Below are 16,303 nucleotides of genomic sequence, written 5' to 3' on the forward strand. Positions count from 1 at the left end.
AAATTCTTGTCTTGAGGTAAGATCTGTGATCACTTCAGGTTTGTACAACCAACTTCCTTTTATATATCTTCGCACGGATATTTCAGAGATATCTAAAATTCATTACACCCCAAAATATTATCTTTTTCACCAAAATCTGCTCCTCCTCCAACATCAATCTTACTACTTAAGGTCAAACTGTGAAATTCACCTTTTATTTCTTACCTCTTTCTCTTTATCCCCTTAAGCTACCAAGTACTACTGATCTTGAAACTATTCTTATCAGTTCAAGGGATTAACACATTTTACCACGTTAAGTCAACACTCCCTCTCCTAAAGAGACTTAAACCTAATCATGTCTCTTGATCATCTGTCCAATAATTCTCCATATTCCATTATGATCGTTACCAAACACAAATCTAACTGTGCTGTTTCTCTAACTGAAAGCCTTCAATGGCTCACTACTGTTCTCTGTTAGAGGCACAATTCCTAACTCCTGCTTTAACTAATGTGCAATTTGCTAATTTAATCTAGCAATGCCTCTGTAGAGAACTGAAAATGCTGCACAAAATATTTTAAAAAATCTGTCTAAAGGCAGTGGAGAGCAAAAAACCCCCAAAGTAGAGAACCCAAAGACATAAGGCTGGCATATAAGAGAACCCCAAAGTGAAGGGGGGCTAGGTAAACTGAATTCTTGAAGGGTTCTATATCCTAGGTAGAAGTGGTAAATTGAAAATAGACAAATACTTTTGCAGGAAATGAAACTGAGTTTTCAACCATCTCAATCTCTGACTGGATTAACTTGATCTATTACTGGAATCTGCCTTAGGCATCTGCCAAAAAAATAAGTGAAAATCCTATTTGGAGGAAAAAAAATCATCCTAAAAAAAATATTCCAAGTTTGTACCTATCAATAGCTCTTGACCTGTAATTTTGTGTCTGTGTTAGGATCACTGAAATGCCTGTTAAGTGAATAAAGGGTGGAAAATAAAACTTTTCTGATGAGTGAAATAAATTACCTTCATCATTGTTATGGCAATATACCGAGCTTCCTTCACTATCATGGGTTCATAGGAAACATCCAGCTTCGGAGATGCCAGCCCGCCAAAGGTCATATCAGTATTGGAAGGCACAGTTGCTACTGCAGGGCTGCCAGGGATCCTTTGAGGTTTTTTCACTTGCTCTTGTTGTAAAGATGTTTTTTTCTGAGAAACAGGAACGGCTTTCACCTCCACCTAACCACATTATAAAAACCAAATACTATTACTATATAATTGTCTATGACACATTTAAAGAACTAATTAACAAGTGTGGACCCACATCTCCATAAATTTTATGTGACCAGTGATCCGTCTCGGGCATTCCTTTCAAAGGTGTGCAAAATGACCACAAGATAATTCTACAATGTGAATCTGTGTAAAAGAGGCCTTGATTTCTGGAAAAAATACTCATAGACATCAAAACATAAAATAAAAATAAGTGCCACTATTCATAAAGTACAGGACAGCAGAATGAACCTACAGTGAATTCTTGAATTCTTGCAGGGAATAACATTAAATTACTTTATTAGGTAATTCACATTTAAAGCACCAATCTCCATTTTAGCTATACTATTCTGCAGAAGAAAATGTACTCTATTGATAAGACTTAAAAAATAACACATAATAGAAGAATTTGGACTGGCATTATGCCCTGGGAATACTACAAATCCATCTTATATTTAAAAAACATAGAAGTTTAAAGGTAAAAAGTAAAATTCTTTAGCTTAAATGCATTGCCATCATTAAAAGGTTTAAACTTTAAATGTAATAAAAAGAAAAAAAGGGAAAAGATAAAAAGTGAATACTTCCAAATTTAAAGACACCTGATTTTTAAAATTACAGTCATTGTATTTTTTGGCTGTATACAGCCACATATGTACACAAATATATAGCCGCATATATTTTGATTAAATCTTTCTTTAAACAACTACAATTACACTAAATAAATTAGCATCAAAAGTACATTTGCCTATGTACTATGAACCTTGAAGTAAATCACTGAACAATTTTATACTTTAAGAATACTGAGATATTGCAGAATGACAGTTACACTACTTTTTTTTTTTTCCTAAAATAAACTACTCTGTGAGTGAATAGGATTTTGTGGCTTAATAAATTCTAAGCTTCAAACAACCAAATCACTTGGCAACAACAAATCTTTGAGGGGTTGGGAGCCGCTGGGGAACTGCCCAAAGCAAATTTTCATTCAATACATTTTTTTTTTAGAAATATAATAAAAGTTTTAAATGAGATAGTTACATTAATTATATCATAATGGATTCATTTAGTGCATTAAAATATGCTCTAAAATGTTATTATTAATTAACGTCTCAGGAAAGACATATCCAAATAACTATATCCATTAATGTAGCATATGACTATTTCTGTTTCCCATTCTTTCATTATCCAAATTCATGTATTTATAATTTTTTTATTAAGTTTTTTATTGTAATTCTAGTATAGCTAAGATACAGTGTTTCAGATATACAATATAGTGATTCAACAATTCTATACCTTACTCAGTGCTTATCACACTAAAAGTCTACTCCCATCACCTATTTCAGCCATTATCCCCCAATCTCCCTCCCCTCTGGTAACCATTAATTTGTTCCCTACAGTTAGGAGTCTGTTTCTTGGTTTCTCTTTTCTTCCCTTTGTTTTGTTTTTTACACATAAATAATTTCACATATAAATGAAATTATTTAACACATAAATAATTTCACATATAAGTGAAATTATTTAATATTTGTCTGTGTCTGACTTATTTCTCTGAGCATTATACTCTCTGGCTCCATGCATGATGTTGCAAATGGCAAAATTTCATTCTTTTTTGTGGCTGAACAAAATTCCATTGTGTATGTGTGTGTGTGCATATATACAACCTTTTCTTTATCCATTCGTCTGTTGATGGACACTTGTGCTGCTTCCATAATTTCACTACTGTAAATAATGCTGCAATAAACACATACGTATTTGCCCCTTTGAATTAGTGTTTTTGTATTTTGGGGTAAATAACCAGTAGAGTATGATTACTGGATCACAAGGCAATTCTATTTTTAACTTTCCAAGGAACCTTCACCACAAACTTCTAATTTAATATGTATCAATATTATATTTTAAATGTTTCAACAGTACCAAATTCAGAATGTACCTAGTCTTTTAAAATTTAAATTCAACTAATTAACATATAGTGTATTAGTTTCAGAGGTAGAGTTCAGGGATTCATCAGTCTTATATAATACCCAGTGCTCATTACATCACGTACCCTCCTGAAAGTCCATCACTCAGTGTGTTTGAGTCTTTTAAAAAATACATACAAAGTTTTAAAATGTGTTCTGGGTGTGGTGCATAATCAATGAATTCTGTTACGCTTAAAAGAAATTAATAAAAAAAAATGTGTTCTTTCACTGATTTATTCAATCACTACATAATAAGGGCCTTCCCTCTACGTACATAAATGAACACTTTCTTATACTTCTCTTGATCACCATACCTCCTAGCAAAATGTAAGACAGAAATAATAAAATATATAACGTGGAAGTGTATATTAATTAATATAAATAAATCATTTAAATAATTTTTTGGCTTCCTCTATAAATATGAAGACAGTACTGCAAATGGACCCTAGCCACTTGTTTTTCCCTAAAATTTTATTAGTTAAAATAGTCAGTGCTTTGATGACTATTACTTTAATTCTGATATAATTACCTTCATATTGGGAACATGTACCACATCCCCATATTGGTCTTTTGTTTGAACAGTTATGGTGGTAGGCCAACCACAACGAATATCATCCTTGTTCAGGATCAGAGATGTTTTCTGAGGATCAGCATAAGAGTCTGGCTGAAGCCACCTGAGAGTGACGAAAAAGCAAGCAAAAAACTAAATATTCATCAGTATCTTTAATGATTAACATGAAATTAAGCCAAATGAATAAAACCTGTATCAAACAAAATGCTAAAACAATATCTTCATTTCCAATGCAGTGAAAATCACAAGTGTCTCCCTTGCAAACTGTTAATGACAAATTTGTTAAAAAATATGTCAAAGTACATGAGATTTCTGATGGTTTTATAAATAAAATAGAAATAATTTTAAAATCAGAAAACTTGACATTTTAACATGGATGATATAATAACCAAGAAAATGAATTTAGGTTATATATATTTTAAGTCTTAAGCATATGCATTTTACTGAAGGACATCTGCCTTAATTTGCCAGACTGAAAACCTGGGAAAGAACAGCTCCTCTATAAAAGCAGTGACAGAAATGGCATTGTACTTGCTTGAGGACAGCTAGGTTAAAGATACACTATCTTCTCTTCACACAATTTTTCAACTATCTTTCCTCATTACCTTCCATGAAAATTCTGTCAAATTTCTATACTCTGGGATATCCATTCTTGAATTCATTGCATGATCTACATTCAAGTTGTCCTGGGAGATAAGTGATAAGTAATTCTGTTGTGTTACATCAGATTGTCCATAAAGTTAGCAGTGAGGCTGATTTAAATGATTTTCTATTTTCCAATCACCATTTTGGTTTTTAAAAACCACAGAGGAATCTCTTTTATTAAAACTAAAACTGGGAAGAAGTTGGACTTCTGTAATTACTAGTAAAATCAAACAAGCTAGGATATTTTTTCTTTCCATTAAAAAAAAGAAGCAAATAGCAAAAAAATAAATGAGAACTCTACAGCCTCAAATTATTTCATTTAAATTCTTAATTTATATTTATATTATTGGTAGCTTTCAAGAGAAATCTGATTAAAATAAAATATAGTGATAAATTTAAGTTTAGTCTAGATATTACATGTTATTATTGAATATACATATACTTCTCAATTATACCATGTGCTTCATCTATTTTTTTAAATAAAAGTTCACCAAGGAAACTTTAATCAACTAACAACAACCATATATTTTTAAAATATTTATCATTTTATACTTCAGCAAGTTCAAAACATATAAACCAGATTATTTTAGGCTGCATTTTAACATCCTAATGACTTTCCTTTAGTTTTTCTTCAAAAATGAGGAGAGAGACAAGACCAGACAGTCAGGAATTGTAGTGCTTAAAGCATATTACCTTGCAAGCCTGCCACCACTTGATCCTGGAACACAAGCAATAAAATCATCCAGAAAGGACTGTTCATTGCTTTGGATTTGAAGTGGTAAATTTCCTTCAAGTGCCTCTAATATAGTTGGTGAATGAGAAAGAGCTAAACCCTTTCCAAGAATACCAGAATGGGTTTTGCACACCTGATGGGTAAAAGAGAACAGTTATGTATTTAAAATGTAAAATTTAAATTACATGAGTTTCTTGAACTTGCAGAATTTTAGGGAGTCCTTTTGGGGGAACATATTTTCTCTCCATTCCTTACAGCTCCTTTAGCCTATAAAATAGGTTCCCCAGGCGGGAAAAGAGCCTACAAAATAGGCTCCCCAGGAGGGAAAAAGATGGGATAATACTTCCAGCCTCTTTCCTTCCACAAAAACAAGTGACACATCAGAGAGATGCATGCTACCTGAGACAGTGCATCCCTGCCCAGTCTAGCCCTCGCTGTGCTGCATCCCCATCTGTCTGGGCCAGGCCTCCCTCTACAGGCAGCTGTGGAGTCTCCCACTTTCTGTGTTCCCATTATTAGTATCTTTCCTCGTTGGACTATATCTGCTCTCTTAGGTGGGTGGGGATCAAGGTCCTGCCTTGGGCTAAAAGTGGACAGAAGCCTGACTGTGGCTGCACATAAACTCTATTAGCCTGTCAGCAATTGCATTAGGGTATTTACCCTAAAGATACAAACGTAGTGATCTGAAGGGGTACATGCACCCAAATGTTTATAGCAGCAATGTTCACAATAGCCAAACTATGGAAAGAACCTAGATATCCATGCACAGATGAATGGATAAAGAAGGTGATATATCTATCTATCTATCTATCTATATACATACACACAATGGGATACTATGCAGCCATCAAAAGAAATGAAATCCTGCCATTTGCAATGATGTGGATGGAACTAGAGGGTATTATGCTGAGCAAAATAAGTCAATCAGAGAAAGACAATTATCAGATGATCTCCCTCATATGAAGAATTTGAGAGTCAATGTGGGGGGTTTGGGGGCTTGGGAAGGAAAAAATGAAGTAAGATGGGATGGGGAGGGTGACAAATCGTAAGAGACTCTTAATCTCACAAAACAAACTGAGGGTTGCTGGGGGTAGGGAGGTAGGGAGAGGGTGTTTGGGTTTTGGACATTGAGGAGGGTATGTGCTGTGAAGTGTGTAAACCTGGCGATTCACAGACCTGTACCCCTGGGGCTAATAATACATTATAGGTTAATAATTTTTTTTTTTTAAATGCAAAGTATTTGGAATAGTATTTGATGAGGTCAAGATCAAATAATGTCTGTTTTTATTATTACTGCTGTGATCAATTCATCTTGGGAAATAAATAAGATTTAAACCATTAGCTGTAGGTACCTGACTCTATCTCCCAATTAGTTGAATTCTTAGACAAATCATAGGATTTCTCTAAACTGCAGTTATTGTATTGTAAGGTGCAAAAGAGAGTATTGACTTCAAAATGAAAATTCCAAAATAGATAATATTAAAGATATGATAAACTATAAAGTGTTCTATAGGCATTATTTATATTACTACTATTAATACTCTTTTCTCTTTTTCTAACTGGTAAATAAAACTTTCAAGATCTAATTTCAATGTCAACAGTTCTGCAAAGCCTTCCCCTATCCCCCAGGTACTGGGTAACTCTTCTTCCAACCCCCCACTTCCCCCACTCCCACCCCCAGGATTTATGTCTCCTTTCAAATTTAACAACCACTGTGCAGCACAGCAAGAGCTCACTTGGGTTTCTCCCACCAAGAAGTATCTTTATCTGCCAATGAATAGAATCAAGTATTTAATGAAAGTCTTATATTCAAGAAAAATAAGGTTGATCTGAATGAAAATAGTCCTTTTAAATTAATGCACAATCTTATCCTTATGATGTTTGGAACAATACCTGCAATGCAGCCTCTTCAAGAATTTCAAGGTCTTCCTCTAATTCATTACCTGTTGTGTGAATGAAAAGTTTTATCAACATATATCAATATTTAGTTTAACTTTCTAGTCCTTTGCATTAATTATACCTTTTTCATAATTCTGATATTCCAGACTGAAAAGAACTATTATCGTTTTGGATCAGTCTCAGTGCTTTACCTTTTAAAGTGTAATTTTCAGTGTGAATATAAGCTATAATTCTCAAGGCAATACTAAAAAATTATCCATTGAGTGATTTGCATAAGATATAGACTATATTTAGGCATATAAATGTGTACTTTTACATTTAGCCTATTTATAATCCCCCCCACCAAATAAGGGAACTGATTATTTGGAATCAGAGTCTTTTTATTTTGGTATGTTATAGAAAGAAGAGCTATACCTTTAGTAAAAAGAGTCACAGGAAAAAATGAGGTAATAATTGTATCCTCTATTCCTTTTCTCCTTTATTGTTTAATATAAAACATTACTAAGGTTATACATCTTAAAAAGGAAATATTCATATTATCCAGGAGTTGTAGAATGAAAAATTCTCCCATCATCTCCCTTCTGAAGATAAACAGGTCAACAGTTGAAGTATTGTTCAAGAAACTGTATGCAAATAAGTTTATGTGTGTCAACATACATATTTGTCCACACACACACCTATATTCATATACAGATATAACATAATGTTCACAAAAATGGGACTAGCTTCTGCAACTTGCTTTTCTCAGTTAATATAGTTTGGAATCTTTCCTGGTAAGGACATAGAGAACTCCTTTTGTTGTTGGTTTTTAATAGCTGGACACATTTCCACTGACAGATGTACCTTGAGTTATTCAACCAGTTTTTCAGGTTTTACAACCATAAGCACTGTTATATTAATCTATCTTACAACACATATTTTTTGAGCATTTGTGCAAGTAAATACAACAATTGCTATATCAAAAAGTAGAAGGCATAGAAAATTTGAACAGGTATTAACAAATTTTCTCCAAAGGTTATACCCATTTTCTTCATATAAATAGAACACAAGATGTCTCATTTGCTCGTACATGTAACAACATTCAGTAGGAGCAGGGGAACTGAGAAGCATGGAAGGGAACAGAGAAGGAAGAAATGAGAAGAAGAAGAGAACGGAAGAAGGAGGATGAACTGGGAGGTGTAGTCTCAGAGGGAGGGGCTATAGATGGACTTCTAGGGATTAGAATTGGGGAAATACAATTATTGCCTTTTATTCCCAAACACTTTGAAAATAAATGTTCAACGCCAAGCATCACAGAATCAGTAAACATTTTTAACTTTAGTTTCAACTTTACCATCCTGATTATAAATCAACTTACATATACAAATTTGTATCATATGAAGAGGTACTACTCCTGCCAGTGCCTCATTTCTCTGCTGTGCTTCTCATGAAAACTCTTCTAAAGAGATATCTATTCAACCTGCACCCCCGCTCTGACTACCCATTCTTTCACTCTAGTCTAAAGGTCTTCTGTTTCTCTCCTATATTTCTTGTTGAGTATGTAAGTAACCATTTGGTTTCTCCACTCGATGGTAGATTTTAACTGACTTCTCAATTGCATTCAAAAGAATGTCCTCTCTCCTGGTTTTATTCCTACCTCCTTGGCTGCTATACCAGAGTGTTTTTTACACCTCTTTCATCCTGTCTGTCCATTTTTGACACTCTGGCAAGTCCCACCTTTGATCCTGGGGGATCTTCTAGTTCTTATTTGTATTCTCTTCCTAGCCCATCTTTCACATGGTCCATGTCTTTAAATATCAAGTGTGTTCAAATTACATTTCCACTGACTTGTCCCCTGAGTGCCAATGAATATTCACCTGCCAACTTGATATGCCCACTAAGATATTTAAGAAATATCTCAAACATATGGCTTAATATCATATACACAGTGCTTAACCCAGTGCCTGGCACATAGCATGTACTTACCTAAGGAGGGTTTTTGTGTATGTCTGTGTGTGAATAAAAAAGACCAGAGGACAGACACTTCAGTAAAGAAAACCCAAACTACTAGTGTATTACTATTCATGAATGTATGTGACTACTGAATTGATTTTGATAATTTATTTCAGAATGTCCTAAATAAGCATATTCTACTCTTGAATTTTTTTTTAAATCATAAACACGGGGTGCCTGGGTGGCTCAGTGGGTTAAGCTTCTTCTGCCTTCGGCTCAGGTTATGATCTCAGGGTCCTGGGATCGAGCCCTGTATCGGGCTCTCTGCTCAGCAGGGAGCCTGCTTCACCCTCTCTCCCTGCCTGCCTCTCTGCCTACTTGTGATCTCTGTCTGTCAAATAAATAAATAAAATCTTTAAAAAAAATCATAAACACCTAGTACTCGACCAGACTTACCAATAGGAAGTGCTAGATCCTTTTTCATCAAAGCTGCGGCACAAACTCCACCAAGATTGGCTAATTCTTTTTCCAACTGAATAACTCCCTGGATAATCATTAAAAACAAAAACCTGCTTTAAAAAAATGTTTGTAGGACAAAGTTTCTGGAAGATAAGGTAGCTTATTAATATAATGTGATTTGCATCCAAGCCTAACTTTTGAGACCAGAAGGAAGAACAGGTCAGCTAGTGGTTAAATTAAGAGTAGAAAAGGGTCAATAATACATCTCCTACATGTTACAAGGTCCAGGCCTATAGGCTCATCATCCAAAGAACTTATCATTCACTACTTTAAAGTAGCATGATAATTTTTTTCAACTTTTATTATATGATTTGAAACACTTAGAAGGGATATTCAGTTAGTCCCATTGTGAAATCAGGTTCTATTATTTACTCAGAAAGGTACAGCCACCTGAGGGGATTTGAAGCAGGCACAATTATACTTTCTTTAAAGGCTACGTCATGTTGCACAGACTCCATTCTCTTCATGTATTAAAAGTAGCAAAAAAAAACAAAAAACAAAAAACAAAAAAAACCACTACACAAAATTAAACCAGAAGGAATTCTAAATTATATACCCTAACTTAAAATAAATTTCAGAGTTCTTGAATACAGATAGCAAATACAACTTTAGTTAATAGCAGCCCTCAAAAACACACTCTTAATAGAATGAGAAGATAATTCCTTCTTACCTCATCAGGTCCAGGGCTAAACTCATATCCAATTGCAAAACATTTAAAACCATAGAAAGAAGCTTTGTCATCTTTCACATAATCTGATGCAGTTTCCAATGAAAAAAGGGCCTCATTTCCTAAAGAAAAAAAGCTAACATTGAGTTCAAAATCTGAAACAATTTTATTAAAATTATATAAATATAAAATTAAAGATATAAAATATCTTTCATCTATCTCAAGATAGGTGGCAATACAAATCAGATACTAAAAAGCCCAGTCTTTTGGGGGTGTTAGGGGTGTTCCTGTATGTGCCGGATTAAGACTGCTAAAAACCACGTTGGCCAACAACAGAAACATCCCAAGTGAATTGTTCTTATTTTTCTTTAGGACCAACCTCTCAACATCAAATGTTCTACCTTTGTTACATAACCATTTTTTCAATTACCTGTCAATTACCAGGGTGAACTAGGTTAGTTAGCCTTTTCTGTTTCAGAATGAGCAATCCTCTAACCTGGCCCCTCACAAACAAACAAGGCAGGTCAGACCAGAAGACAGAAGCTTCTGAATTCAAACAGGCTGTGAATTTGAGGAATCACAAGAATATTTATGGTTAATTGGTTAAAAACACAACAGACTACATACAGTTTTAATAACTTACAAACTTTCTTTGAAAGGAGAATACCAGTAATAGCAATAACAGAAGTGCTGCCTGTCCGTCTCTGACACACACAACCACAAATGCGAACACACATCCCTCCAAGCCCGAAGAACTGAAAAACAATAGCTTTAACATAACTCAGAAGGGGGGCGCCTGGGTGGCTCAGTGGGTTAAGCCGCTGCCTTCGGCTCAGGTCATGATCTCAGGGTCTGGGGATCGAGTCCCGCATCGGGCTCTCTGCTCAGCGGGGAGCTTGCTTCCCTTCCTCTCTCTCTACCTGCCTCTCTGCCTACTTGTGATCTCTGCCTGTCAAATAAATAAATAAAATCTTTAAAAAAAAAAAAAAAACCCATAACTCAGAAGGTTAGGTGGTTGACCAATTCTCCTGAATGGAAAAGAGTCCTGTTAAGTTCTCAGTATCTTTCACTTACTGGGGAAAATAAAAGAGCAAATCCACTTTTTCTAGAGTTTGTTCCCAACTGTGCAGGCAGCTACTCCTCAGTATTAACTCTGCTTTGGTCAAGCTAATCTTTTTCCAGAAGATCCTCACAACATTCTCTCTTCTAAAACTCAGTCATGCTATACCCCACACCCAGAGTCTTTTTCAGTACTCAAGTGCAATCAGATGCATAGCAGGTCTTGAAAAAATCCTTCCAAAAGTTGTAAACATCTACAGTGATGGATCCTTACTAAACATAATTATTATAAGTGTGTAGATTTTACCATATTAAACATGAGGAGAAAAAATAACTTACCTGGCAACACTAAAACCATAGTAGGCCACCCAGCGGACCCTGAAAATTTCTTTAATTCTATCCAGGAATTCAGATTTTCATGAACAGATGTCAATTTTGGTCCATATCCTGAATTCTGAATAGTTCTAACAGGAATCAACAAACGAAGGACATCTTCTGACTGTGCAGTGCCACACTGGGGGTCAAACTCGATCGTTATCCACCGTACACATTCCGGGAATGTCACCTGAGATGAAGAGGACACTTTGTTAAGAAGAGTTTGATTTTCGTCTTTTTTTCCTATTTTAGAAAAAGGACGTATCGTAAAAATGATGCTTTCAACATATGGCAAACTAAATTTTAAGTAAGAAATTAATAGAGTAGTTTCAATATGATAAAAAATCATATTAATGTTCAGTATCAATTGTCCCAACTCCCCGCTTGCAATATCTACTGTTTTCTACCTAATACCTGGTTGATACATTAATAATATTTGTATACATACTGATAATACTTAAATAATATTACAAGGTTAATTTCTATAGACATTGAGCTAATCTTCTTGTGGAAGTTCATTTATATAATAAATTTTCCATTTCAGTCAAAATACATTTAAGGAATATAAGTAGGTAAATGAAAATATAATTTGATGGGTAAAATGTAAAGATATATTGATAGAAAGTGAATAAATCATTAAAATCTAAGGTTTTAGTCACTTTCAGGTTATCTATTATTCATAGTATGTGCTACAAATGATAGTTTTCAGTAACAAAATACTTCAGAACATCATATATTATGAAAATAAATAAATATTAACACACGATGAGTGGTGTTTGGGTGGCTCGGTTGGTTAAGCATCTGACTCTTGCTTTCAGCTCACGTCATGATCTCAAGTTTGTGAGATTAAGCCATATGGGAGTCTATTCTCTACCTCTGCTCTCCACCATGTGCACCCACAACATGTGCTTTCTCTCTCTAATAAATAAATAAACCTTAAAAAAAAAAAAACCACATGATGAAAACCTAGATTTTTATGTTTTCTTAACCTAAAGTTTTATTGTAATGTGAGTTTTTCATGACATATAATGACATTATTTTTAAGGCCACTTTTAAGCTTTTGTTACCATCATGGCAGGAAAAATCCTGTCTTAAAAGTCAAATTACAATTAAACAGGACCATGTCAATAGTAAACTATGAAATAGTTATAGGATATATGAGCCTTAAGAAATCTCCTAAGATATTGGTCTAAAAAAATTACTTAGTTTAGACTAAAGCAAAAATCTTTAGTAGGATTAAAAAAAAATCTCCATTTAGGGGTCACTGGGTGGCTCAGGGGGTTAAGCCTCTGCCTTCGGCTCAGGTCATGGTCTCAGGGTCTTGGGATCGAGCACTGCATCAGGATCTCTGCTCAGCAGGGAGCCTGCTCCCCCACCCCTCTCTCTTTCTGCCTGCCTCTCTGCTTACTTGTGATATCTCTCTCTCTGTCAAATAAATACAATCTTAAAAAAAAAACCTCCAGGGGCGCCTGGGTGGTTCAGTGGGTTAGACGTCTGCCTTCGACTAGGGTCATGGTCTCAGGGTCCTAGGATCGAGCCCTGCATCGGGCTCTCTGCTCAGTGGGGAGCCTGCTTCCCCCACCCCCTCTGCCTGCCTCTCTGGCTACTTGTGATCTCTCTCTCTGTCAAATAAATAAGTAAAATCTTAAAAAAAAAAAAAACTCCATTTAAATGAAAAGCTCTTGTTCATAATTACATAAATGCAAATTAAACCACAAGTAAAATACCATTTCTTCCATTTTATTAGAGGTCCAAAATTTAATCATGTACTCTGTTGGAGAGGCTATGAGAAAACAAGCACTCTCAAATACTGGTGGAGACACAAAATAGTATAGCCTCTACAGAAGAGATTTTCTCAACATCTAGCAAAGATACATATTCATTCACTTTCTGAATCAGTAACCCCAAATGTATGAAGCATATGGCTCTTCAGTCTATATTTGTTTGACCCAGCAATCCCACTTCTAAGAATTTACTTTGAAGATATACTTCTAAATACATGAATAAACAAACAAGAAAACCCAAACACATACACAAGGTTATTCATTGCACAAAAATTTGCAAAATACTGTAAATACCCTAAATGCTCATAGATAAGACTGACTGAAAAAGCTATGATATATCTTCACAGTGGAGTACAAACCAGTTTTAAGAAAGAATGAGAATAATTTCTTTAAGTGGATATGGGGAGATTTCTATGCATGTTGTTACATTAAAAAAGTACAAAATAGTGTATTTGCTGTACTACCATTTTTCTTTTTTAGATTTTATTTATTTGCTTTAAATGAGAGAGTGAGAGAGAGAGAGCACACAGGTAGAGGGAGCAGCAGACTCCCCACCAAGCAGAGGACCCAATATGGAGCTTGATCCCTGGACCCCTGAGATCATGACTTAAGTTGAAGACGCTTAACTGACTGAGCCACCCAGGTGCCATGGTGTGCTACCATTTTCCATTAAAAGAAAAAGAAGACTACATCTATATCTGTCTATCTATTTTTCAAAAAGGAAACAAAGAAACACCAGGATACTCAGTGTAGTAAGTGAGAACCAGAGAAGGGAAAAGGAAGGGCCTCATAATTCTGAGCATATTATTTTGTAAAACTTTATTTCTGGTGTCATGTTAACTATTTTACACATTTAAAAAATAAAATTAGGGGCACCTAGGTGCCTCAGGGGGTCAAAGCCTCTGCCTTCCGCTCGGGTCATGATCCCAGGGTCATGGGATGGAGCCCGAGCCGGGCTCTCTGCTCAGCAGGGAGCCTGCTTCCTCCTCTCTCTCTGCCTGCCTCTCTGTCTACTTGTGATCTCTATCAAAATAAAAAAAAAATTAAGTTGAATCAAGTAGGATGGGGGAAAACCACAAAAATTAAGCACAAAAACCCAAATAGGGCTATCCTTACAGCAAAGTGATCATAAAGCAACCTGCGCATATAGATGAAAAGAACTATTCCAACTTCTGAATATAGTATTTCATTATATAATGTCACTGGGATATATTCTAAAGACAAAACATTTTGAAAGGAAATTGCTTAGGAAATTGTTTTTTACAGTGACATCTAAATGGGATAGACATAAAGAAAAGACCCCTATGATGTTGACTGGAATTAAAAAGGAATGCTCAAAAACTGAAAAAAAAACATAGGAAAAGGACAACCAGCTTGAATGAACTTTCACCTGCCAAATCAACTAAAATTTGAGCGTCAAAATGAATAATGACAGCAAAGGATTGTAACATTAAACAAAAAGAAAATTCTTAAACCTGTATTGATAAAAACACGTAACATAATGGATGAATGTTTAAAAGTGGAGGGGATGGGAAAACTGTCTTTTAAAATTGAACACCAAATGAAAGGAATAAGAGAATTAGAAAGCTACCATTTTGAAACTTCCTATAGGAACAAGTGATTTGGGTTAAGAATCACCAATAGGTGCTAAAAGCCCTGGGTGAAATTTGTTAGGAAATGATATTTTTTATATAGTCTCTAGCTGTCTACCCATGAACATTTTCTTCCTTTCTTTTTTTCCCCAAAGATTTTATTTATTATTTGACAGTGAGAAAGAGAGAGAGAGCGCACAAGCAGGGGGAGCGGCAGAGGGAGAAACAGGCTTCCCACTGAACACGTGGGGTTCCTGGAATCATGACCTGAGCCAAAGGCAGCTGCTTAACTGACTGAGCCACCCAGGTGCCCCTACCCACAACCATTTTCTTTCAAAGGGAAAAAAGATGCTTTTTTGGTGGAGAAACTTGCCAGATACCCTCTTATTCAAGTGGTAAGTACTTCCTGATGGGATGCACTGAAAAGAATACAGCATCACTTATGAAGTGTTGATGCCCAAAACACTCAACCTGAGTTTAATCATTAAAAAACAATCAATCAAGTCCAAATAAAAGGAAATTTATAAAACCACTGATTGTATTCTTCATAAATGCCAATGTCCTGAAAGACAAGGAAACCCTGAGGCACTGTTTCAGATCAAAGGAGACATAAAAGACCTCACAAACAAATGCAGTGGATGGGTTCCGCTGGAACCCAGATTTGGATTTAGAAAAATGTGTAATGCTGTTGTTGGGGCAACTGGCAAAAATGTTTATCTTATAATATGATCTACTACTACTATTAATTATGATAATATAGCATCAATGTTAAATTCCCTAAATTTGATTGGTGTATTGTTGCTATACAGGAAAATCACTGTTCTTAGGAACAAGGTGATGGGTAATGATGTTTGCAACTTACTCTTAAATGGTTCAGCAGTAGTAAATCCATATAAATAAATACAACAAATGTGGCAAATATTAACTGATGAAGCTGGGTGAAGGGCATATGGGTGATCATTGTACAAATCACTTTTTCCTACAGGTATGAAATTTTTTTTTTAAGATTTTATTTATTTAGTTGACAGAGATCACAAGTAGGCAGAGAGGCTGGCAGAGAGAAAGGGGAAGCAGGCAGGCTCCCTCCCTGCTGAGCAGAAAGCCTGATGCTGGGCTTGATCCCAGAACCCTGGGATTTTAAGAGTGGGTTAGCATAAGAATGGCCAGCCTGAAGGCCAGGAAGCCATTTTCTGAGCGTGCCTAACTGGTTGACACTGTGTACGTGACTTGAGATAAGAGGAACTAGCTAAAACCTGAAAAAACAACTTAATCATATACCACCAAGGCGGTTAGGCGGTGGCGCCACAGGGACCGGATGTTAATGAAAA

General features: G+C 35.4%; 1 protein-coding gene across 1 annotated transcript in view; it reads right to left on the bottom strand.

Moving 5' to 3' along the window:
* MYCBP2 (MYC binding protein 2) overlaps positions 1-16,303 on the bottom strand; it is a 267,804-nt gene that overhangs the window by 101,408 nt on the left and 150,093 nt on the right. Inside the window, exons 40-46 of the mRNA XM_082701514.1 lie at positions 11,564-11,789; positions 10,169-10,287; positions 9,436-9,523; positions 7,042-7,091; positions 5,109-5,281; positions 3,729-3,873; positions 999-1,214 (exon numbers count right to left, since the gene is read on the bottom strand). Coding sequence (XP_082557640.1) covers positions 999-1,214; positions 3,729-3,873; positions 5,109-5,281; positions 7,042-7,091; positions 9,436-9,523; positions 10,169-10,287; positions 11,564-11,789 — 1,017 coding nt within the window. The remainder of the gene's footprint in view (positions 1-998; positions 1,215-3,728; positions 3,874-5,108; positions 5,282-7,041; positions 7,092-9,435; positions 9,524-10,168; positions 10,288-11,563; positions 11,790-16,303) is intronic.

This window comes from Mustela nivalis (genome assembly GCF_964662115.1).
Source record: "Mustela nivalis genome assembly, chromosome: 15".
In the NCBI taxonomy this organism is placed as follows: Eukaryota; Metazoa; Chordata; class Mammalia; order Carnivora; family Mustelidae; genus Mustela; species Mustela nivalis.